The 23,804-nt window shown below is 44.7% G+C and overlaps 1 protein-coding gene, 1 long non-coding RNA gene and 3 other non-coding genes across 5 annotated transcripts; all 5 read right to left on the reverse strand.

Moving 5' to 3' along the window:
• Positions 1-704: 704 nt before the first annotated feature.
• Positions 705-4,541, reverse strand: ABT1 (activator of basal transcription 1). The gene is made up of 3 exons (XM_043450763.1): positions 4,268-4,541; positions 3,391-3,596; positions 705-3,235 (listed from the first exon to the last, which is right to left on the reverse strand). Exons 1-3 carry the CDS (start codon positions 4,506-4,508, stop codon positions 2,855-2,857), a joined length of 828 nt encoding a protein of 275 aa, XP_043306698.1. The 5' UTR covers positions 4,509-4,541; the 3' UTR covers positions 705-2,854.
• Positions 4,542-5,921: 1,380 nt separating this feature from the next.
• Positions 5,922-13,121, reverse strand: LOC122430022. Its single transcript, XR_006266205.1, has 2 exons — positions 12,538-13,121; positions 5,922-11,058 (listed from the first exon to the last, which is right to left on the reverse strand). It is a non-coding gene; the product is annotated as an uncharacterized LOC122430022 (long non-coding RNA).
• Positions 13,122-15,580: 2,459 nt separating this feature from the next.
• Positions 15,581-15,672, reverse strand: TRNAY-GUA. Its single transcript is given in 2 exon segments — positions 15,581-15,616; positions 15,636-15,672. It is a non-coding gene; the product is annotated as a tRNA-Tyr (tRNA).
• Positions 15,673-16,067: 395 nt separating this feature from the next.
• TRNAY-GUA lies at positions 16,068-16,157 on the reverse strand. The gene is given in 2 exon segments: positions 16,068-16,103; positions 16,121-16,157. It is a non-coding gene; the product is annotated as a tRNA-Tyr (tRNA).
• A 6,230-nt stretch (positions 16,158-22,387) lies between these two features.
• On the reverse strand, positions 22,388-22,477 carry TRNAY-GUA. The gene is given in 2 exon segments: positions 22,388-22,423; positions 22,441-22,477. It is a non-coding gene; the product is annotated as a tRNA-Tyr (tRNA).
• Between the last annotated feature and the right edge of the window lie 1,327 nt (positions 22,478-23,804).

Below are 23,804 nucleotides of genomic sequence, written 5' to 3' on the forward strand. Positions count from 1 at the left end.
TGCCCAGCTCCAGGAGAGTATCACACCACTTTTCACTAGCACTCACTAGCCATGGAAAAGATCAAAATTCAAAACTGGAAGTAGTTTCTACTGAATGTGCACCACCTTTGCACTGAAGTTGAAAAATTAAACACTGAACCATTTTAAGTCAGGGACAAACAACCCACTGAAATATTAACTCTCTTAGGGAAACAGGGCACATTCCTGAGGCTTAGACAAAGGATTTTTCCCCTTCAACTCTACTGTAATACCAGTATTATGTTACAAGACTACTTCCAGAGATATGAAGAACAATGGAAAAGTAAACTGAGGAAGAGTGCTTGGCGACTTTTGGACATTTTCAGGAATAATTTCACAAGCCTGGACACACCTATCAAGAGCCCTCCTACTCTCTTAAGCAGGATCCCATTCCTCATTTTACCAATTTATTATTTTCTGCAAATGCAGGGTCCTAGCTTCTTGGATGGTGTGTAACTAAGTTGATTCAAAGAATTCATTGCAACAATAGGTTCGTAACTTAGTCTAATCATATAGGGGATGGTTGAGCGTTAAATCACCCAGTTTGCAACACTTGGTATTAGATTAATCCATTCATATTTGCAGTAACTCTTCACTATATGTCACGTGACGTTCATGCAATAAATATTTACCATATATACTAGGGAAGACGCTGGTAATAAAAAAACATTAAGGAGCAACTTGTGTCCATAGATGAGCCTAATTTTAATGATGGAAATGTGGAGATGATATCATTTTGTATGCTTGTGTATTAAACAAGTCAATTCACATTAAAAAACTTAAGCATTGTTCAAATGGGGACAAAACTGGAAGTATAAAAAAGGTATTTTCCTTTCAAAGGGCTTAGAAGTGAGGGAATCATTATAATTCCTGGGAAATTGATTTCCTTCCACCCATTCTTATTTTCATTTTTCACTCCACTTGTGACTTACCCACAGGTGTGAGCTCTACATGCAGAACTGTTTAAACTTGAGACTGAAATGCTGACTTTGAATATGCTTATATATAACATCAACCTGCAAACACAAGTTCGTTCATTCAAAAAATTAAGCCCTACGTGTTTTACTGTTAGTAACTTAAGTTTCTTCATCTTGGTATTCTCTATGTAGGAGAGGTGACAACAGACACTCAAATTTGAATAAATGAATAAGACAGCTTGTTAGATTCTGAAACTGGATCTTCCTGGTTCACGTGGAAGACATCATTAAGAGTCCACACAGAATAAACCCACACGAAATGAACACAGAAACAAAAATACCAAGTTCCTAAGATAAGGGTATAACGCTACACAGATGTGTTTGTGTGCTGGGTAGGAGGCGTATGGATTGTGAAAAATTTTACACTTAACGGACCATAATTCATTTCTCTCCTCCCAAATAAACTGCACCTATCAAGCTGAGATTTTAACAAAACGTGGTTATTTAGAGCCAAAGTAGATGAATCCATTTGACCCAAAGAACACATTGATAATTATATTGATGACAGTTAAGCAGAAAGTACAAAAAGAACCTAAGAAAATAAATGGTGCAAGCAAAACTCAAATGACTTATTATTATCACTCTAACACTTCCTGTAAGTTTAAAAGCCAGAGTTTTAGTCTATTGTGAGGCTGTGTGTAGATATTTTCCAGTTTTTTGTTGACATCTCAGTTTTCAGTTCCCCTCAGTGGCTTACATGCATTCTATCACCTCCAGAGCTGCTCTGCATGTTATTTGTGAACTTCCCTGGTCTAAGGGTAGACAAAGTGTACAAACGCACCTGAAGGGCATCATGTGTGCACAACTACCTCCTAGGCTTTGCCTACCTTTACAATGGTCTGAACCCAACACTCCATCCATGGAGTTTTGTTTACAATTACAGGAGTGTATCAGGCTCTGTCAGACTTTGGTTCACTTCTCAGGATGTTGCTTACTTTCCCAAATAGAATCAATCAGCCCTTCCCATGGCCTCACTCTACCTCTTAAATACATCTGGCATGATGCCTATAGTACTTCTATACATTTATTTCTTAAACATCTGTTTTTTTTAGCAGTCTATAAGACTTACACCAAGGGCCATGTGTCCTTATATACTGACTTAGTAAATGCTGAATTAAATAAATGTTAACAACAAGGCCTAAGAAATTGATTAAATAGGTAAATGTTGAATTAGGTTAAGTGTTAACAACATGGCCTAAGAAACTGATTAGATAGAAAACTATCCAGGTTAAAATAGAGGGATGTATCCTGGGTCCAGGAGATGGAACGAAGGTGGGTGAATTCTGTCCAACACACAGAAGCTGGAACTTATCCAATGACCATCTCCACTCCCCACCCCATAAACTACAAAGGCATGTTTAAAAATATGTATTTACATATATCTTTTTCTATTCTATAAATATATTTTGAAGGTGGCTCCCAAGCCACTCTAGCCCATTAACCCCTGTCCCTATTAACCTTTTCTAAATAAAAAGGATGTTGCTGCTGCCCAATAATGTGGTTGGTAAACAGCCGTCTGGACTAGCCATTATCACTCTAAATCAAGGGAAAGGCTGTTCCTGGGGCGAGAAAGTAGGACTTTTAAAGGGTCCCAGTGGGCAGGAGACAGGAAGCCACGAACTGAACAAGGTGAAACAGACATGAGCAGTAGTCATAATCATGCTAGTAACAACTAAGTGCCTCAGTCAGGCATGTACAGGAGCTGGGAGGAGAAAGAGGAGAGGTCTACAAAACTTCTGTCTGAGGAACTCACCAGACTTCTAGTTTGAGAAACACAATAAAATGTCTGCCTGGGTAGTCATTATAAGGTAGACAGGACGCTGGGCTGGGCTAGGAGGTGGAAGGGGCCTCTCTGACCCTCAAGAGTTCCTGACCAGTGAGGAGTCCTCCCTGCTCTCTGAGGGTGTAGGGGCTCCAAAGATCTTGGCAAGAAGCCCTCGGTTGGAGCGGGCCTGGTCCTGAGCGTTAGCCAGGCGAGCTCGTTCACGTCCCCCTGGCCGAGCTGCCTTCCGGGCCCTCAGCTCCTGCTCAGTAGGACGCTGGGCAAAGGCCCAGGAACCATTCGGGCGGGTAGAGTCCCCATCAGCCGCAAGGAAACGCTGTCCGCGCTCCACACTTCGAAGATAGAAGTCCGTCTCACGCTTGGCCTGGGCAACCTCAGCCCTCAGACGCTGCCTGCGCACCTGGCGCTCAAAAGCAAGATGCTCGCTGAGGTGGGACCAGGTAAAACGGTGCAGGTACTGTAGACAGGAAAACAAGAAAAGATCTGAGTAGGGCAGATCAGAGATGGGGAGTTGACGGAAGGGATGGGGGCCAAAAAGATGACAGGGGTGCGTGGGCTGTGGCCGCGAAGACGAGAGGATGAGTGGCGCGGCAGACAAGCCAATCCCCTCACCTTGAGGTTCCACAGGTCATAACGGAAGGGGCTGCGCCTGCGGGAGCCCATGGGCGTGTTGTGAAGACTGGCCGCCACACGCTTGGCTACTCGCTTGTCCCGGAACTCCACCCAGCCCTCCGTGTAGTCCTTGCTGTATTTGGACCGCTTTTTCCCTCCGGCCGCGGAGGCAGCTGCTGCCTTCTTCTTGCGCCTCACGAACCCGTCTGGAGTTCAAGACAAAGCAGTGGTCAGAGAGGACCACACAGCATCCATTCAACAGCACCTCCCACTCACCAATTCTCCAGACCTCCCCGCAGGCCAGGATCCCACCTTGTCTTTGCCCAGAAGTGGCTAACTCCATAGTCCACACTTTACCCCTTGTCTAAACTCAACCTTTTCCTCAAATGTTAATTCTTTCATCATTACGTCTGCCCCAATCGTTCTATTTAAAACCTGCCCAGGCCCCCAACCCCAATTCCAACTAGTGACTGAATGGGAGTTGGGCGCGGCCTATCATATACTGTCTCTTGACCTGGGCCTCGACACGACAAAGAGATACGTTCAGTTTTGTGGGAAAGTCACTGAGATTTTAATTCAGGCCGTACTCATTTAACAAACTGGTAAATTCGCCTCAAGAAAGTAGGGTGGTCGGAGCCGAGATTAGAATCCAAAAAGTAGCAAAGAGCTTAGGCTCAGCTAGGTATACAGGGCTGCCCACATTCCATTTCAGCCTTCTAAGAAATGTGCGCGTCACCTATTTACCAAAGAAAACAGACGCAGGTCCCCGGCCCCGTCAGCGCCTCCAAGCGCAGCTGAGGCAACAAAACACGCACTGTGTATTCATTGCCAGCGAGTACCACCCCTCTTCCCTCACCATCAAGGCCTGAGCACTTACCCTCCGCCTGGAAAAAAACACGCCCGACCTCCCCGTAGGCGCTAAGAAGGTTCCGTACGTGTAAAGGCCTAAAGCGGGGCGGGATGTGGCCCAGGTACACAATGCCCGGCACTACCCGTTTCTTGCTGCTGCCAGCCGCCTCTTCGGATTCCTCCTGTTCCTCCTCTTCCCCTAGTTTCTGGTCACTCCCTTCCAGAGGTCCCAGCTCCGCAGCGCCCGGCTCCAAACCCTCTGCCTCCATGCTTGCCGGTACGTACGACGGAGCAGCCGTAAAGCGCCGCACCTCTGACGCACTAGTGTGCGACGACCTGCGTTGGGTGGGCGAGGCCGGCTCGAGTGACGTCAAACGACGAGAAAGAACTGGGCTGTACCCGACAGTGCAGGACTAGCGGAGAGGGCGGAAGCAGGCCCTGGGTCAGCCGTGACTTTCAAAGCCTGAGAGCCCTTGACTCCCGAGCTGACGAGACAAAGGCGAGGTAGACCCTCAAGTATAATTTACCCTAGAGGATTCCGTGGTGAGATGCAAAATGAGGGGATGAGGCATGCTCTTCCGGAAATTTTGGAGAACTATTTTGGAAGTGAGGGGAGTTTCTTTGTATTCCAGAGGTCAAAGTAGCATTTTACCCAAAGGACTCGGGTGTGGCTCCAGTTGGGGGATGGCTCAACTTTTGAAGTTTACTGAAATTTCATTTTTTTAATTAATTAAGTTTGACTGTTAAGTGTTTTTCAAAATTTAATTTAGAAATTTGAGTTTTTAAAATTTAAGTTTTGAGAATGTAATTTACCTTTGCAAATAAAAGTTTTAGAAATTTAGTTAGACTTAATTTTTGAAAATTTCATTTGTGACCTTTTCACTTAGTTAAAATCTTTTTTACTTTAAAATATTAATTTAAAATTTGATTTTGTGAATAAATTGTCTAAAAGTTTTAACTTGCCACAATTATTTCTTTTATTTTAAAATTTGGCGCCTGTTTTACATTTGTGTTAATGCATGATTTGTATTTATACTTCTGTTACAAACATCTACTGGCAGATGTATACTTAGCCTTGATTTAAGCCACCGCTAGGACAGGGAGCTTTATTCTCCCTGGGATTTGTGTTTTCACAGTTTTGGGGTCCAGGGTACCCAAAATGTGCCTCAATGGCATACTGATTATGTTAAATTAAAGTTACTAAAGAATCTGGTACTACTACAAGAATGACACTCTTAGAGTCTTCTTTCTGTCTCCCTAAAAGCAAGAAATCTCTCTTGTGAAAGGTGTACTCCATGCATTTGGTGGAAAGACACCATTAGCACCAAAGATATTCTGGGTTAAGGTTTATAAACAAACCTTATTTCTTTACTACCTCAAGCCTAAACTCTATTTAGATTCTTCACTAACTGGGCACCCAGAACCTAAGTTTCTTTGTCTAAAAAGTATAAAAGCTGCCTGATTTGGCCACTTCTTAGGTCCCATTTCTATGGGACCTCCATGCTCATGAATCAAATTTCTTTCTTTTTCTCCTGTTAACATCTTGCAACCACAGGTACTCAAGAAGAGAAGGGGAAATTTCCCCCTTCCCAACAACAGATTTGCTGTTAGATCACAAACTAATTTTCCCTCTTTTGTAGCCAAGCACTCCAGAAAGCAAACTCACGCAGAAGGACAGCGTGAATAGTGGAGTGCAGTTTATTACACTGGCTGGTCCGAGGCAGAGTTTCCTCTTTAGCCAGGGTTCCTGACCAATTTTTGTGACAACCTTTTATGCCCAAAGTGTGCCAAGCCCACATCCCCAAATTCTTTAAAACCCACTCTGGACAATGTTAGTAAGACATACAGTCAGGTTTTAGCCATAAATTCACATTCTAAAGCTGTCTGGACATACAGTTTAGCCCACATCAATAGGTATTATTAAGATTACAGAAGATAGTGATTGATTACATAGTGGGCATTGCATTCCTTCTGGCTCTGGAAGGTCTAGGTACGGGGTCTGCCTGGTCTGGTTTTTATCTGTTCCGGAGACCTGTTCGGCCACTGGTATTTTATCTCCATGGCCTCCCAGATGTACAGTCCAAAAGTTTGCTGAGAGTGTAAGATGGAGTTCCTTTTCTTTTAAAAATGAAATCAGTCCAGTCAGGGCAACCTGCTCCTTTCCTCTTTCATTCCCCCCTCTTGATGCTCTCAACTTCTAGTGTGAGTATCAGTCATAGGGACATATTGCACATTAGGTCTTTTGGCATGTACTTGGGTAAATGCAGTCAATCTCAACGACACAAATTGGACAACACACTGGAGAATACAAGGTCCACATAACAAAATTAACAGAGCAACTATAACAACAATTGACAGACTTCCACCAATCGCCCTTTATCCATTACAAAAGAGAAGCCCAAAACGGTACTGAGCCATCTGACATTTGTTTTACAGGAGCTTGCGTATCTCTAAGAACCTCAGTAACATTTCCAGACAAGACTGGGATATACACACAGCACTCAACCTTTATTTTGGCACAAGTCCCTCCTTGAGCAGCGGTCAAGATGTCCAAAGTCATTCTATTTTGAATTACTGCCTTTCTCATTTGTATTTGTTCAGTATTTAATGCTTGAATTACCCTCAGGCTGTCATTTAGGACCCTTTGGGTGAAATTATTAGGACTTCAACTCTAATGATTATAGCTGTAGTGCCCAACGAAGGAACAAATGCAGCAGCCAAATAATCATACCAATGGAAAACTGATCGTGACCATCTGGCCGGTAGGGAGGGTAAATTTAAGGGCTCCTGTATTGCTGGCCTAATGTTCCCACGGCAAAGGCAAGACCTAAAGTACATCTTCCTACTCACCCTGCGGGTAGCCATGGCCACAGATTGGTCCTGCATAGCCAACGAGAGCTGTTTGGGGCAATCCACCTGATTCCGGGGTTGACTCCCTAGTCCATCCCAGGCTATTGGGTGGATTAATTGGGATCATAAGTAACTTTACAGGTCTTATAACACTGTTCTGTCCATAGAGAGCCTACTGGCTTCAAGTCCATTTTGTCTGTTGTCTGGTTATATCCAATAGTGTGTACATCTTGTTCCCAGCAAATGTCAGCTATCATAACAAGTTGTCCCTTTTCAGGAGTAATCCACATATATTCATTTCATATCTGGTAAGATTGGTCAAAATACCTGTTGTTTTTTTTATTGTTTGGACTTATTGGCTGTCACCATATATTGATAAGCATTTTCTGAGCTAAGAATATAATTAAAATGTATCCCATGACCTTTTGTCAGACCATCAGCCTTTTTATCAAACCAATGAGTAGTGACTGCTGTAATGACAGTTTCCACACTTGACTTTTGTTGTTTCATCTGAAGAAAATAGTCACATAAACTAGACATGTCACCCCTTCGTAGAGGCGACACCCACCATGGGAGTCCATCCATAACAGACATGGGCATAGCTCCAAACACCCAGCAGTTAGATCTATTATGAAAGTCAGTGTAGGAGTGTGCCCATGAGATGAAAACATTGTCTTGTGCTGAAATTATGGTTAATCCCAGGATACCAGAAAGTCCATGTAGTAGGAGTTGATTGCAGAGCTTCATTTTTTCTTTTTAAGATGATCTTGGTTTCACAGAGATCAGTGGGGGCCTTTTGTGTAGTCCACTTAGCATCCTCCAGGTCTGTATGGTATGTCCTCTTCACCCTCATGTGATGGATCCAGGGAGTGACACCTGCAACTTTAACTGCCGTAGGTGTAGTTAGTACAACAGTATATGGACCTTTCCAATGTGGGGCCAAGGAGTCATGCTTCCAGTCCTTGACCCACACTTGATCACCGGGCACAAATTCATGAATCTGCTCCCCAAGGGGGAACGACACCCATTCTTGGACACACTTAGTTACCTGGTTTGTCATTCCATCCTCTGGGACATCCCATTCCTCTCTTACGTGGCAAATTTGCCAACACCTGTCTTACTATGGGAGGGGGTCTTCCATAGACAGTTTCATAAGGAGAATAACTATGGGGACACGGGGTCATTCTTAATTTGAGCAAGGCCACCAGAAGTAAGTCCATCCATGAACAGTCAGTCTTTATGATCCATTTTGAAAGTGTATCATTTAGGGTTTGGTTAGTTCTTTCCACCATTCTGGAACTCTGGGGCCTATATGCTGTATGTAATTTCCATTTGACATTTAGAGGTTTACATACTTGTTGAATTAAATTGGCTACAAAAGCAGGGCCATTGTCTGATCCTATACTGGTTGGGAACCCAAATCTGGGGATTATTTCTCGAATCAGACAATGAGCCACTTCATTTGATTTTTCAGTTCAGGTGGGGAATGTCTCCAATCAACCTGAAAAGGTACGTTCCATGACTAGTAAATAATGATAATACCAGTAGGGTCTCATTTCAGTAAAGTCCACTTCTAAATGTTCAAAGGGCAGAGTACCCTTTAATTGTATTCCTGGAGATTTCTGCTTATGTCCAGGGGCAGCATTGACCTGTGAGCTGAATAGTTCTGGGATTCCATTTTACACAAGGAAGAAAGCCGTGGTATTAAAAAAATATTTCTGAATTAATTCTTCCATTTTGTCACATCCCAAGTGGGTTGTCTGGGGTACCTGAGACACTAATGAAGAGGCCAATATCTCGGGAACTAGCAACCAGCCATCCAGCAGTTCCCACCAGCCCTTTTCATTCTTGGTGGCCTTTCTGTTTCAGTCAGCTGGTCTTGGGCCAGGGTATACTGTGGGAGAGTTGAAGTTAACGCGGGCATTCTCAAGAGCACAAAAGTCTTAACAATTCCACTCCAGTGCCTCCAGATTCTTCAGCGGCTTGTTTTGCGGCTCTATCTGCCTGTCGGTTTCCCCACGCCTGCAGGGTGCCCTCTTTTTGGTGAGCCCAGCAATATATTACTGCCACTTTTTCAGGTTCCCATACAGCATCTGGTAGGGTCAAGATTTCTTCCCTGTTTTTAATGTCTTTTCCGTTAGCTATCAAGAGCCCTCTCTCCTTGTATAGGGCCCCATGCACATGCAAAGTAACAAAAGCATACCTGGAGTCAGTGTAAACGTTGGTCTTCTTACCTTTTGACAATGGGAGGGCCCGAACAAGAGCCCATAATTCAGTCTGTTGAGCAGACCAGTGAGGTGGCAGAGAACCAGCTTCGACGATGCTCGCATACCCCCGACAGCCCTTGTCCTTGTTTCACCAGGCTGGCGCCATCAGTGTACAGGACCCAATCTGGGTCCGGGATTGGCTGGTCTCTCAGGTCAGGTCTGCTAGCATAAACTTCTTCCAGGATTTCTTCACAATTATGTGAGGGTTCGCCTCCCCCAACAGGAAAGAGTGTAGCCGGATTTAAGGCCTGACAGAGCTCAATAGTAACATAGGGGTTCTCACATAAAAGTCCCTGATATTGGGTAATCTGCTATATTGACAACCATTTGTGGGGATCCCCTCATAGGAGAGCATTGACCTCATGGTGGATCTTTACAGTTAAGTTTTGGCCCAAAGTTAGCTTGGTTGCTTCTCAGACCAGTAAGGCAACCGCAGCAGTCGCCCAAAAGCACCCAGGCCACCCGGTGGCAATGTTGTCCAGCCGTTTTGAGAGATAGGCCACTGGTCTATCCCATGTCCCCAAAGCCTGGGTTAATACCCCCATAGCCACTTTGTCCTTTTCAGTCATAAAGAGTGAAGGGTTTAGTAAGTTCTGGCAGACCCAATACAGGTGCCGATGTAATTGCCAATTTTAACTTTTCAAAGGCCTGTTGCTGCCTCTCAGTCCAATTTAGTGAATCCCCTTCTGACCCTGTTAGGAGTTCATATAAGGGCTGGGCCATCTGAGAGTATCCTGGGATCCAAATTCTACAGAACTCAATGGCTCCCCAAAATTCTCGGACCTATCGTCAGGTTTTTGGTCGTGGGATTCTCAAGATTACTTCTTTCTTGGATTAGTCCAACAGTCTTGTGCCCCCTATCAGGACAAACCCCAAATATCTTACCTCCTCCTTGTGGATCTGTGCCTTTTTCCTCGAAACTCGGTAGCCAGCCTCCATCAACAGTTCCAGCAAAGCTTTAGTTCCTTCCCAACAGTGTTCTTTATTCTCTGCAGCCAACAGCAGGTCGTCCACGTATTGTAGCAGCCAGTATCTAAACCTTTCTGGCTGGAATGAGTCCAGATTGGAAGCCAAGGCTTCCCCGAAAATGATCGGGGAATTCTTAAATCCTTGCAGGAGGCAAGTCCAAGTGAGCTGTTGTTTGGTGCTCCCTGCTGGATCTTCCCATTCAAAGGCAAAAATGGGTTCAGATACCAGAGCAACGTGGATACAAAAGAATGTGTCTTTTAGATCCAGGCAAGTATAGATCTTATCACTCGGTGGGAGGAGGCTGAGTAAGGTATACGGGTTAGCAACAGTGGAGTGTAGAGTTACGGCTGCTTGGTTGACCAGTATGAGGTCCGGTACAGGCCTGTGGTCCAGTCCCCCTTCTTAACTGGTAGGCTCAGTGTGTTCCAAGCTGACTGGCATTCAATCATGATGCCTGCCTGCCGTAGCCTATTTATATGTGGCAAGATGCCAACTCGGGCCTCCAGCGGTAGCGGGTACTGACATTTCCTGACTGGTATGGCACCAGGTTTGAGTTCTCTTACCACCGGAGCTTGATGTTTGGTGAGCCCGGGTGGGGGCGGGGTGGGGGGGGGGTGCGTATCTTTCGCCCAAACCACAGGGAATTGTTGGATCAGCTCTCTCTCTGGATTGTTTAACCCATCTGGCTTCCCTTCCGAAGGATCATGCAACCTCCATTCATCTTGAGGGGTTACTGAAAGGAAAAGTAAATAGGTGGTCGAGGCCACTGGAGAATGGGTTTTTCTTGGGGGGAAAGGTCACTTGTGCCCCCAATTTAGACAAGTCTCTCCACAACAGACATACTGGGCATTCAAGAATATACAGGAATTCATGAGTCACTTGATTCCCGCCCCCCCCCCCATCTGGCATTTTTGGGGTAGACAGAATGGTCTAATCAGCTTGTCCCTGGTTACTCCTGCAGCAATGGACCTTCTCTGGGGGGCTACCGGTTCGGTTGCCACTGACATTTCTGCTTCAGTATTCACCATAAAGTCAATAATTTGGTCCTCCACTTTTAGTTTTACCATGGGCTCTTGGGGACCTTGTGTCTTTGAGCCCCAACACCCCTATTCAGCCTCCAGTTCAGCCAGCCCTAAAACAGCCAATGCCAGTTATTTTTCCCAGCTTTTCTGGGACCATTCATTTTTCCAATGGCCAAAGCCCCGGCATCAGGCACATTGATTTGGTTGCAGGGCGGTCCTGGGCTTCCTTGTAGGAGGCTTGCCAGGAGACCAACGCTGATTTAGAGGGGGTGGAGGTTTTGGGGAAGGCCCAGGGAAGGGCCTTCCCAAGGCCTCCGCCAATAACTCGATCCTCTGATCCGCTCTCTTGTTATCTTCTCTCCGTTTTTTCTCAGCCTTCTTTTTTGCCTCCACGTCTCTGTTTCTGAACACCTTATTAGCAATCTCAATTATTTGTGAGCTGGTCATGGCTAATACTCCATCTTCCTTTTGGAGCTTGTGCCTGATATGAGGATAGGCTTGAGATACAACGGCTGTATTTATCACAATTTGAGACCAAGCTGCCTCTGAATCTATTAGTGTATAAAGTCTATAGGTCTTGCATAGCCTTTCATAAAACTCAGTAGGTGTTTCAGTTTGCTTTTGGACTGCTTCAGTAGGTTTTGCCATATTTGTAGGCTTAGGGGCCACCCTCTTGAGACCTTGTAAAATAGCCGCCCTATATCTTTCAAGGTGGCCCCTTCCTGCCTCTGTGTCATAGTCCCAATCGGGCCTTTCATCAGGGGTGGCTAGTTCTGCCCACCGCTGTGGGTTTACGGTACACCCGGGGGCCACTTCTTGTAGCCATTTTCTAGCATCAGTATGGATCCTGTGTCTTTCTTCAGTGCTGAAGAGGGTGACTAGCAGCTGGATTACGTCGTCCCACGTAAGACGGTAGGTTCGAAAAATAGTCTCCATCAGCCTGATCATGCCTTGTGGCTCCTCCGAGTACGGTGGAGTGAGTTTCTGCCAATACAGTAGGTCCATAGAGGAAAATGGTTGGTAATAGTAGGTTCAGGGAGGCTGGTGGTAGTGTCTGTCTGCTCCCTGAATCCGAGGCTGTTGCAGTTCTCTGCGAGGCATTTGTTGCGGGACCCTTTCCCCCGCTCCTTGGCGGAGTGCAGCCTCTGTCTAATTCCTGTGTCTCCTTCCCCCTTTCCGTCAGTACTCACCGGGAGAGGCGGATACTGCTTAGGAGGTTCGGCTGAGGCTGAGTCCTGTGGACGCTGACCAGAGGCTCCTACCGCCGGGATCGGAGCCTGCCGAGATGGCGGCTCTACGATCTCTCCGGGAGTTGGCGGGGGAGCAGCTGGTGGAGCCCCAGCAGGCCCTGGATCGGTGATCTTTAAGGCGGTCTCCGGTCTTGGTGGAGCATTAGGTGGCCGGCGCGTCATCCAGTATGGGGGAGAGGGCAAATGGCTTCCGTTCGGATCCGGCAGAATTTCTTGTTTGTCATCAGTCGATTTTTGTGCCATTAATGTTTTCCCTCTCTCTTTTTGAATGGAGTCTTGCCCAAGGGGGAGGATCTGGAGCCAACCACAGCCATGAATCAATATATGGATATTGATCCGGGTGCCCCGGCTTTCCTGTGACTACTACATAGACTGCTTTTATTGTTTCTAAGTCCATGGTGCCCTCTGGTGGCCATCCTACTCCCAAAGAGGGCCATTCAACCTCACAGACTATGCGGAGTCGGTTAGGCGTCATCTTCACCCCACAGTCTTCGCCAAATCCCTTAAAATTCTTAATCATGCACTCCAATACAGTTGCCTTAGATTCACTTCCTCCCATCTCGCTTACCTTCTCGGACCTTCTTCTCCCTTCCCTTTTCGTTCTGTCCACGAAGTTCTCGGTATCCTAAGTACTTCTTGATTTTTCCACTCAATGAAACACTTAAATTGCCATTCCGCCTCCTTCCTAATCTGGGTGAGTAGAGCCTTCCTGCCAGAAGGGGGATCGGCGTGTCTTCACCTGCAGGTCCGCACGGCCGAACCAGAACACCAAGTGGTCCAAGATTGTTTCTCCTCTGACTTTGAAAGTCCGTTCTGCCTTGGTGGGCTTGATCGGGTGAGGATGAAAACATAGATGGATTAAATATCCCACGTCCCAGACCGTCTCCGGAAAGGATCAATTCGCATTCACTCGCGTATCTTCCTCCTTTTTAGCCTGACAACCCTGAGAGGATCGAGAATTCCACAGCAGATAGGACACCTCCTCTGGGAGGGCAGAATATAAGCACACAAAGACCAAGTTTCCCCCCGCCCCCCCCCCCAAAGCCCTCTCGCAATCGCCTGGGAAAAATTTACCCCAAGACGACGCGGACACCACCTCCTTTATGACTTTGACGGTCAGTGTGTGTCCCCTATTCCCTCCCAGGGGGGTTGATCAGGCACCCTCTTCCACCCCCCAGGGTGGGAACCTCCTTACCTGAGCGCTTAACTCCCCTGCTGCCGTCCACTACCCACTAACGTGAAAGATCCCGGCGTGGAGAAGTGGAATCTTTCCAGAAGTGCGAGGCGCCTCCCCCCACCCCCCCCTCTCTAGAGAATCCGAGCCGCGAAGCCTCGGAGTAGCCCCAAATGGGACTTGTCTCTCATAGTGAGGGGTTTCCCGGCCAACGCTCGAAATGTTGTAGCCAAACGCTCCGGGAAGCAAACTCACTCAGAAGGACAGCGTGAATAGTGGAGTGCAGTGTATTACACCGGCGGGTCCGAGGCAGTTTCCTCTTTAGCCAGGGAACCCGACCGATTTTTGTGACAACCTATTATGCCCAAAGTGTATGTGCCCAAGTCCACATCTCCAAATTCTTTAAAACCGGTTCTGGACAATGTTAGTGAGAGATACAATCAGGTTTTAGCCATAAATTCACATTGTAAAGCTATGTGGATCTACAGTTTAGCCCACATCAATAGGTATTAAGATTACAGATAGTGATTGATTAAATAATGGACATTGAATTCCTTCTGGCTCCAGGAGGTCTAGGTACGGCGTCTGCCTGGTCTGGTTTTTATCCGCCCGGGAGGCCTGTTCGTCTGCTGGTATTTTATCTGCATGGCTCCCCAGATATACACTCCAAAAGTTCGCCGAGGGTGTAAGATGGAGTTCCTTTTCTTTTAAAAATGAAGTCAGTCCAGTCAGGGCAACCTGCTTCTTTTCTCTTTCACCTCCATGAGCTGAACAACCGCTAGAATGGACTCGGCCCTGGGCGTTCCTAACTATGGCGCGGCCTTGAACACGGTCCCTTCATCAAACCAGAGGCCGCTTTCCGGGCTCGCTCCCTTCATTTTGTGTCTGGAGGACTTGTCCGTTTGTGCGCGCTACCTGTGTCCTTAAGGCGCCAAGGTTCCTCCGACCCACATCTGCCTTGGGATCGACTGCAAGGCGCCCTGAATGCGTACAAATACTCGGGCCGGCTTCCTGGAAGGGACTGTGGACGAGTCTGTGGCTCAAGATTTCCCATCCCGGTGGAACTAGGGAGGCAAGAAAGCCAGAGGATGGAAGCAGTGGTAAATCTACCCACAGTCATAATCCGAGATGACAGTCGTTGCTGAACAGGACTCCAAGATTATTTTCTAAAGTTAACTCGCCGTGCTCTTTGATGGAGTGGTTCTAGAGACTAATAAACTGTATTTCTCTAGTTCTCATATGACTGTTTCATTCATTTATGGACGAGAACTTTCTGTCAGTTGCTTCCTACTTTTTTGGAATGGAGAAACAAACTAGGTTTCGCTTTTAGCTCTTGACACCGACGTCTTCAAAATACTGAGCCACAAAGAGTGAAACGAGAAAACTTTGGGGGATTGACTAAAAGGATGAGGGAGGTGGGTCTTGTGCAGTAGATGGTGTCAGTTGCCACTGTGATGGCCACAATGGTAAATTATGCTGTGTTCTTTACCCTGGGTGTATTTGAAATTGTCATTGCTAAAACGTTTATTCACAGAAGTCTCAACAGAGAGCTCTAAAGGGCCTTTGAACCGTAAAGAAAAATGAAAATGAAAAAAAAAAACATTGTGGTAGGGTGACCTCTACCCCTTTGCCATAACCCCTTCTCAATTCCTTGAAAAATCACTTTCTGGAGACTCTTTAGCAACCCAGATGAAAAAAATCTTTAGTGACAGCTTCCTGTGCCTACCTCAGGTTCACTTGTTTGTTTATATATCTATTCCTACAAGGTCGTCGTTTTTAGGCTTGCAATGGTTTTCGTAAAATGAGACCTCCTTCGAGCCGGATTCGAACCAGCGACCTAAGGATGACCACTAATACCCGCTCACTACAGTCCTCCGCTCTACCAACTGAGCTATCGAAGGAGCTGCTGAGAGTACTCTTACTCTCTTTCTTTCAATAATCTTTACCTGAGTATTATAATTTTGTTTTGACTTATTTCAAAAATAGAGGCAAACATGAAAGGTGCTAGAAATATTATAAAATTAATATGGGTAGTGATTATAGAAGTGTATTTTTAAAATTAATTCCCTTGAACACTATGGAGCTTTGTTACTCCTACTGTTATATCCGCCTCTCTCCTCTTCCCTCAATCAAAAGTGAGCCACGAGTGATAAGGTTTTCCTAAATGCGTAGGAGGGGGACATATTAGAGAGACGTATTATCTTAAAGCGGAGTTACTGTCCAATTCATTCGAACAGGGAAAGATCTTTGTCCATTGACTTGGTTAGTTTCGGCCTGTAATTTCCAAAAACTCCCCTCCTTCGAGCCGGATTCGAACCAGCGACCTAAGGATGACTATTAACCATATACCTACAGTCCTCCGCTCTACCAACTGAGCTATCGAAGGATCACCTCTAGGTCTCCTTTTAGACTTCCTTTTCTAATGTCTATCCAGATGATTTCTGCTTTGATAATATGTATTCATCTTTAAAAGAATAATTAATTTTAAGCAATCTTTTTAAACGCTAAATAGGTCCTATATCATGATCTGGTTAGTTACTTTCACAGATTTAATAAATATCTAAAATCCATTGGGCTGTACATCTAGGACGTTTGGATATTATTCTATGTATATCTTAAACAAAAATTCTACCGGTATCCCATGTTCTCCTCCCTAAGTATTATATACCTAGGGTGGATTTCTTGCATTACCCCCGATTTCCTGCTGTTCCCTCTAATTACAATTTCCTTTTTCTCTAGAAAAAAGTGTCTAGGTTTGCTCGATAAATGATATAATTACTGAAAACACAAACAACCGGGTTGAAGAGGATCCCTAAGTTGTGAACAGAGCAATATCTGGTGCATTTTCGTATCATTGTGATTCTTTCTGAAAATCTAATGGGAAATCGTGTGTGTTCATAGCTCTAATGATGAAATATGTGGAGTGTCCATTTCTTTTAGTTGGATAAATAATTTGGGTGGTTCATATTAATGAATGAATAATAATGAATGATTCAGTTCAGTTCAGTTCAGTCACTCAGTCATGTCCAACTCTCTGCGACCCCATGAGTTGCAGCCCGCTAGGCCTCCCTGTCCATCACCAAATCCCGGAATCTACCCAAACACATGCCCATCAAGTCGGTGATGCCATCCAGCCATCTCATCCTCTGTCGTCCCCTTCTCCTCCTGCCCCCAAACCCTCCCAGCATCAGGGTCTTTTCCATGAGGTGGCCAAAGTATTGGAGTTTCAGCTTCAGCATCAGTCCTTCCAGTGAACACCCAGAACTGATCTGCTTTAGGATGGACTGGTTGGATCTCCTTGCAGTCCAAGGGACTCTCAAGAGTCTTCTCCAACACCACAGTTCAAAAGCATCAAGTTTTCGGTGCTCAGCTTTCTTCACAGTCCAACTCTCACATCCATACATGACCACTGGAAAAACCATAGCCTTGACCAGGCAGACCTTTGTTGGCAAAGTAATGTGGTGCAATTAAAGTGAAACCAAAACACCTATAAATTTTAAAGGCAAATATAAATAAATGTTTTTTCCAGAGAAAATCGTCAAACATTGAGGTTCAACAGAGATTACCTTAGACTAAAACAGAAATAGACATAAGTGGGGAATACACTAAATTATCTGGAGAGAAAAGGCTTTCTTAAGGAAAATATTTTATAAATATCTGTGCTTATTTATACAAATTTATGCAAAACTATATTATTTCTACAAAATGATATTATTGAAAAATATTCCAAAATTTTCCTTAAATGGCAATTGCTAATGCCTTCTATTTAGGAATATTAAGAGCATGTAGTCAATATTGAATTCAGTAATTAAATCCCTTTTCATGAAAAACTACGAAAATATCTAGCAACTTTCAGTGTTCCTGACGTAACAGAGAATTAGCAGCTGGAGAGGAGAGATCCTAGAAAGTGAAATTTCTCTTTCATTGTCGAGTGTCCTATCCTTGCTTCAAATACAAGGTGGAAAATAGCAGATATGCCAAGAGTAAAAATTCAGCATGGTGCTGGATTCAATTGCTGCTTCAGAACTGTTGTGTTTATTGGGATGCAGAAGTCTTACTGGGGTGATACTTAGAGGAGCAGGAAGCTCCCAGAAAGGAAACTGAAAAGACAAGTCCACCTTTCCTCTTCCTCCTCCAACCTTGCATTCTCCCTCTAGCTTCCTTTTCGGCAAAGGAAGGGGACGACAGAGGATGAGATGGTTGGATGGCATCACTGACTGGATGGACATGAGTTTGAGTAAGCTCGGGGAGCTGATGAGGGACAGGGAAGCCTGGCGTGCTGCAGTCGTTGGTCGCAGAGTCAGACATGACTGAGTGACTGAACTGAATATAGAGCCTAGTGGTAAGTCAGCAGTATGGTTTATAGAGTCCTACCTCCTTTATCACAAGGCAGATTAAATGATGAGTGTCTTAGTCTACACCAGCTGCTATGACATAATACCATAGACTGGGTGGTTTAAATAACAGAAATTAATTTTCTCACAGTTCTGGAGGCTGGGATGTCTGAGATCAAGATGACAACCATTCAGTTCCAGGTGAGAGCTCTCTTCCTGATTTGACAGAGAGAACTCTGATGTCTCCCATTATGAGAATAGTAATCCTACAGGGTCAGGGCCCCACCCTAACTACTACATTAACCGTAATTACTTTCTAATTCCAAATACAGTCACATTTGGATGTGGGAAGAACACAGTACAGTCCAGAGCAGTGAGCTTAGAGTTCAGTCAATAGTTTAACAACTGGTAAAATGTCCATGTGAATTTTAAGACAGTATTCTTGATCTTCATTTTACCTCTAATGGAAGCTAAGAGGTTCAAATTTTAATACCTAATCCAATGCTATTGGAAACTCATGGTTTCTAGCTCATGGTCGAAAGTCCCAAGTTGGTCCCAGTTCATAAACAGTCATCCCAAAGCTCAATCCATGGATCTGAATTGTGAAATTAGGCCACTTTTTTCTTTTTTTCTCTCCAGTTCCACATTTGCACCCCTAATATAATCATGGAAAATAAATGTTAAAAAAAAAAAAAAGAGTAGAGGCCAAACTGACTATTGTACCTGGGTAAATTCTATTCAAGGAAGAGTAAAGAGAGAACACGTAGATGGAAAGAAGGCAAGGCTGACCTCTAGCCGAATTTTGAGATAAATGATGGATTTCTACATACGCTTGGAATATTTGAGTTTTGAACTCTTTTGTCTCAAATGGAGTGGGTGCAGGAAGATGGAGGACTTTTTCTTACAGAAAGTTATTCTTTTTTTTTTTTTTTTTGGTCAACCCTGATTGCAGTGAAAAAGAAAAGGGCAGAGCAAGCTTTTAAGAGGATTAAGAGGGTTCTAGAAAGGCCTGTGCAACAATGCGTACACAGCATAGGAACATAGAGTCACTTTCTTCAGTAAAATGCTCCGTCTTCTCCATTTCAATTTTATCACTTTGCCCCAATTTCATTGAGACTAGAAAATAATATTAAACAGCAACAACAAAAAGTTTCTAATGATGGAATTTCAGACAAAGAAGCAGTTGATGTTTAGATGCTGGAGAAGGACCTTCAGATGACTTTACTGCAAGTGATGGGCCTCTGACAATGCCCAAGAGTTCTCTCTTCAGGACTAACTGTACAGTACCTAGTACCTAATACAGTAGTTGATATCTGGTACTCCACAGGCCCAGAATAAAAAGTGGCAACTACTACTTTTGTTTTTGGTTTGCAGAGAATCCAGATCTAAGGATGTAGCCATGGTTATATTCTCTTCTCCTATTAATATTTACCTTAGAAAAATAACTTGTACACCCTTGATCGAAATAGGAACTACGAAGTCAGAATGAAGGGAGGAATTTCCTGGGACGCACAATCCATCGTGACCTTGGGTCCACTGACGGAGTTTGTTTTTTAAGCCAGACAGAAAGCAGATCTTAGGGGACATTTGTACGAACTCTGGAGAATCTGTTTCTGGGGCTAGCAGAGTCAACCGGTGGAAAACTTAGGAGTGAGGGAATTGGCAGTAACTGTTGGGATGGCCAAAAGCAGAGTCTCATTGGTTGAGAAACTTGAATTGCCCTTCTGGATGCACCTGCAATTTCCTTCCTGTCCCCGGTTTCCGTAGATATGATTCCAGTGTGAAACTCTTGCCCAATACTGAACACAGGCAGAAATCACAGTGGCCACGAGTTATGAATTACTTTCAGATATTAAAGTGAGTGAGGGAGCCATCCTTATCTAACCCGGTGGGGAATTAGCTCAAATGGTAGAGCGCTCGCTTAGCATGTGAGAGGTAGTGGGATCGATGCCCACATTACATTCTCCAGCTTTATGTTCCACCTACGCTTTGGCCTTTATTCCCATACTTCTAAAAATAGTAGACACCTTGCTTAAACATTACCACTTAAAGAAGCAATTCAGTAACATTGATGATCTCTCCTTTGTCTTCAATGATAGGGTAGGCAAGTTTGGATTCTTTGGGTTTTCTCTCCGTTTTTGAAGATTGTCTCTACCAGGTGATTTACACATCTACATTCCAGTTATTTATACGTTAATATTACATTTTTATTCTCAGAGTCTATTTCCCACATGTCTGACCTCTTGAAGGTAATCTCACATTCTTACACTGAAACAAATGATTCCCACTTTTTTAAAAAACGGGATAATTTCTTCATGTACTTCTTAATAAGACTGTGAAGAGCTAAAGAATATGTAAGTATGTTTGAGGTTTGGGGGGTTTTTTTGTTTTGTTTCTTAGCGTTCATTCTTCCTCTTCTGAAGTCATCTGGCTGTTTCTACGGAGGTGGTGGGGCTGCTGCTGGCACTGATACTGGAATATTGCCCAATATGGCTCAATTATGGGAGGGAAGCGCTTCCAGGTGGCGCTAGTGGTAAAGAACCTATCTGCCAGTACAGGAGACTAAGAGACGCCGGTTCGATCCCTGGGTTGGGAAGATCCCCTGGAGGCGCGCACGCAACCAACTCCCCTATTCTTGCCTGGAGAATCCCCTGGACAGAGGAGCCTGGAGGGCTGCAGTCTATAGGGTTGCAAAGAGTTGGATACGACTGAAGAGAGTTAGCAGGCAAGCACAGCATGGGAGGGAAATCGCAGTGGAGAACTTGTTTGAATTGGAAGCTAGGGTGCCTTGGTGAGAAAATCCAGGACTATCTAATAAGCTTTGCATCCAAGCCCCACGTTATCTTTGAAAAGAAAATTGGACCATTTTTCTTGTTTACTCTTCTGCCTTCAATTCGCTTTCAAAGAGCAAGGATGCTACCAGTTTCTAGCTGTTAATACTGGTGGTTGCCAACGTGTTATAGGCAGTGTCTCTCAAACCTAGTTCAATAAGCCTGGACTTCTCTGTCCTACATTAACTCTCTAGGTGGTTCACTCACCAAAGTTTGAGAATTGCTTACTTAAAGAATAAAATTTCTGAAGCATGGGAAGGAACATGCAGAAGTTTCAGGCACAAAATCCTCAGACAACTCTTCCTTACTAAATATCTTCTATAGTTGGGGACTCTTCCGTAGGTATTCCGAATCACATTTTTCAGACGGGGTAGAAGTGTGGTTAACATATTTTAATGAAATTGGCATAAAATTAACAATTATTTTCTATTGTTAAGAGAACTCAACCTCGAGCTTATTCTCAAATTGAGTAAAAATTCTATCAATTTCCCCCTTGTCTATTAATTTTGTAAAAACTTCTATTCTGCAGTGGTTCTCAAATCTTGCCACACGTGCAAATTACCTGAGAGCTTTTAAAACTACCAATGTCTAGGTCCCACCGCCAAAGTGGCATAAGTATAGGCGCTTTGTAAAATATTCCCAGGTGATTCCCACATCCACCCACGTTTCCCAGCCAGTAATGAGAATCACCTTTCTTTGCATAAGTAAACCTAGAAGGGGAGGTAGTATCTCAGAATTTCATCCCTCCGCCGGGGGTTGTAGTAGAAAAGAATAGAGCAAGTAGTAGAAAGAATAGAGCAAGTTCCGGGAGTTGGTGATGGACAGAGAAGCCTGGCTTGCCGCAGTCCAAGGGATCGCCGAGTTGGACTTGACTGAGCGATTGAACTGAGGGCTCTAGTAACATCAGGGGGCGCTCGTGCTCCACCAGTTACTACCGATTGGTGAGCGTTGTTCTAGCAGGCCGCCGCCCTCCCGCCCCCCACCCCCCCGCCCCGCCCCGGTTCTTCCCGCCCGGGTCTTCGGATCCCGAGGGGTGTGGCGAAGACTTGTCACTGGATCCCTTGATCCCTGGGTCGGGAAGACCCCCTGAAGAAGGAAATGGCAACTCACTCCAGCATTCTTGTCTAAGAAATCCCGTGGACAGAGGAGCCTGGCGGTCCACAGTCCCTGGGGTCGCAAAAGTCGGACATAACTTAGCGACTAGACCACCAACACTGATCCCCCTGGTCGGGGTTCCGAACTTCTCTGCGGGTGCGCCCCGCAGAGAAGCACCCCGACAATGGTGCTGAAGTTTGATCGTGCGTGTTAGAAATTGTTACGGAGAACAATAGTTTAAAGAAACATATTCCCTGCCCACACGTGAGCCTTCAACAGATGCACATCAAGTATTTATGTAACTGACAAAGGCCTTAAGGTTAGAGATTTAATTTAAAACCACACAAAACGTAAATTCCTTCGAGCCGGATTCGAACCAGCGACCTAAGGATGTCTATGACTTCTCATACTACAGTCCTCCGCTCTACCAACTGAGCTATCGAAGGAATTACGTTCCTCAGCTAACCCGCAGAGGATGCCATCGCTGCATAGGGTTGGGAGATTATTGATGTTTGCTGTTTTGTTCACCCATGCTGTTGATAAATACGCTCTGGTGGTCTCCACGTTTTCTTTCTGTTTAAAAATAACCTAGCACTCCTTCACGGGCGACTGGCCTGGGTCAAGGTGAAAACGGTAGCACCCACTGGTTTGCAAAAAGAAAATAAAAAATGAGGCATGAGGAACTAACAATAATTTAGCAATGATTGTCTTTTACTGTGATGAATGACTTTAAATAACCAGTCTTAGAATTTGAAGTACTTTAATCTGCAATTTTAACAGATAATTAATAGAAGGAGGAGGAGGAAGAAAACAAGTACCGGTTTAAACTCTTCAAACCATACTAAGACTTCTTTAATTGACATTAGTCCTTGTAGATAAATCAGACTATCATACTAATTCTAAACTCAGAAAACAATCTGTCCATGGGGAGCTAAAATAATATTTTAAAACTAACTCAAGGTAGAAAGTACTATCATTCAAATACTAGTTAATCTTGCAAAGTATGAGTCTAGACTAATTTTCTGTGACAATCTGAACCTCAAAATGGCTATTACTCTCTCCTAAATGAAATCCACTTGAGGTGGCAACCGACATGAGGAAAGTGCTTTGGTCTCTACGTTCCACTAAAAATCATTACATTGTCATACCGTTAGGGGAAGCACACTAATTAAAACCGCCCACCCTGGCCAGGCACCATAGTAACCATTTGCATGAGTTGTTTTATGACAGGAGGTTCTGGTAAGAGACAACTAATAAGCCTCCACCAACCGGAAGAGTTCGGGAAAGGTCAAAAGGAGACACCACATGTCCGACCACCTCCAGGAACCCTCCTCTCTGGCATCCATCTTGGCTGAACAAGGCGTGCACCACCAGGAAGGACTCTGAGTCAGACAACCCGGAAACTATGATGGCGCTGTAACACTGATTTCTCTAAGAGCTATAACACCGTCAGTTTGAGACCTGAGAGCTATAACACGGTCTGTCCAAGACCCGAGAGCTGAGACACGCCGAGGGGGGCTTTAATGTCCGTCACTCCAAATCTTTGTTGTGGCGAAACAAAAACCGAGGAGCATACACTCGCCTGACAGCACCATCAAACTCGAGACTGCAAGCCCTGTGACAGAGCAGTTCTCCTGGGTTCCCTTACCCTCCTGCTCTCCACCCTGGTCCCCTTTCCCAGTAGAATCTCTTGCTTTGTCAGCACATGTGTCTCCTTGGACAATTCATTTCCGAGTGTTAGACAAGAGCCCAATTTGGGGCCCTGGAAGGGGT

Source organism: Cervus canadensis, chromosome 28, assembly GCF_019320065.1.
Source record: "Cervus canadensis isolate Bull #8, Minnesota chromosome 28, ASM1932006v1, whole genome shotgun sequence".
Lineage (NCBI taxonomy): Eukaryota > Metazoa > Chordata > Mammalia > Artiodactyla > Cervidae > Cervus > Cervus canadensis.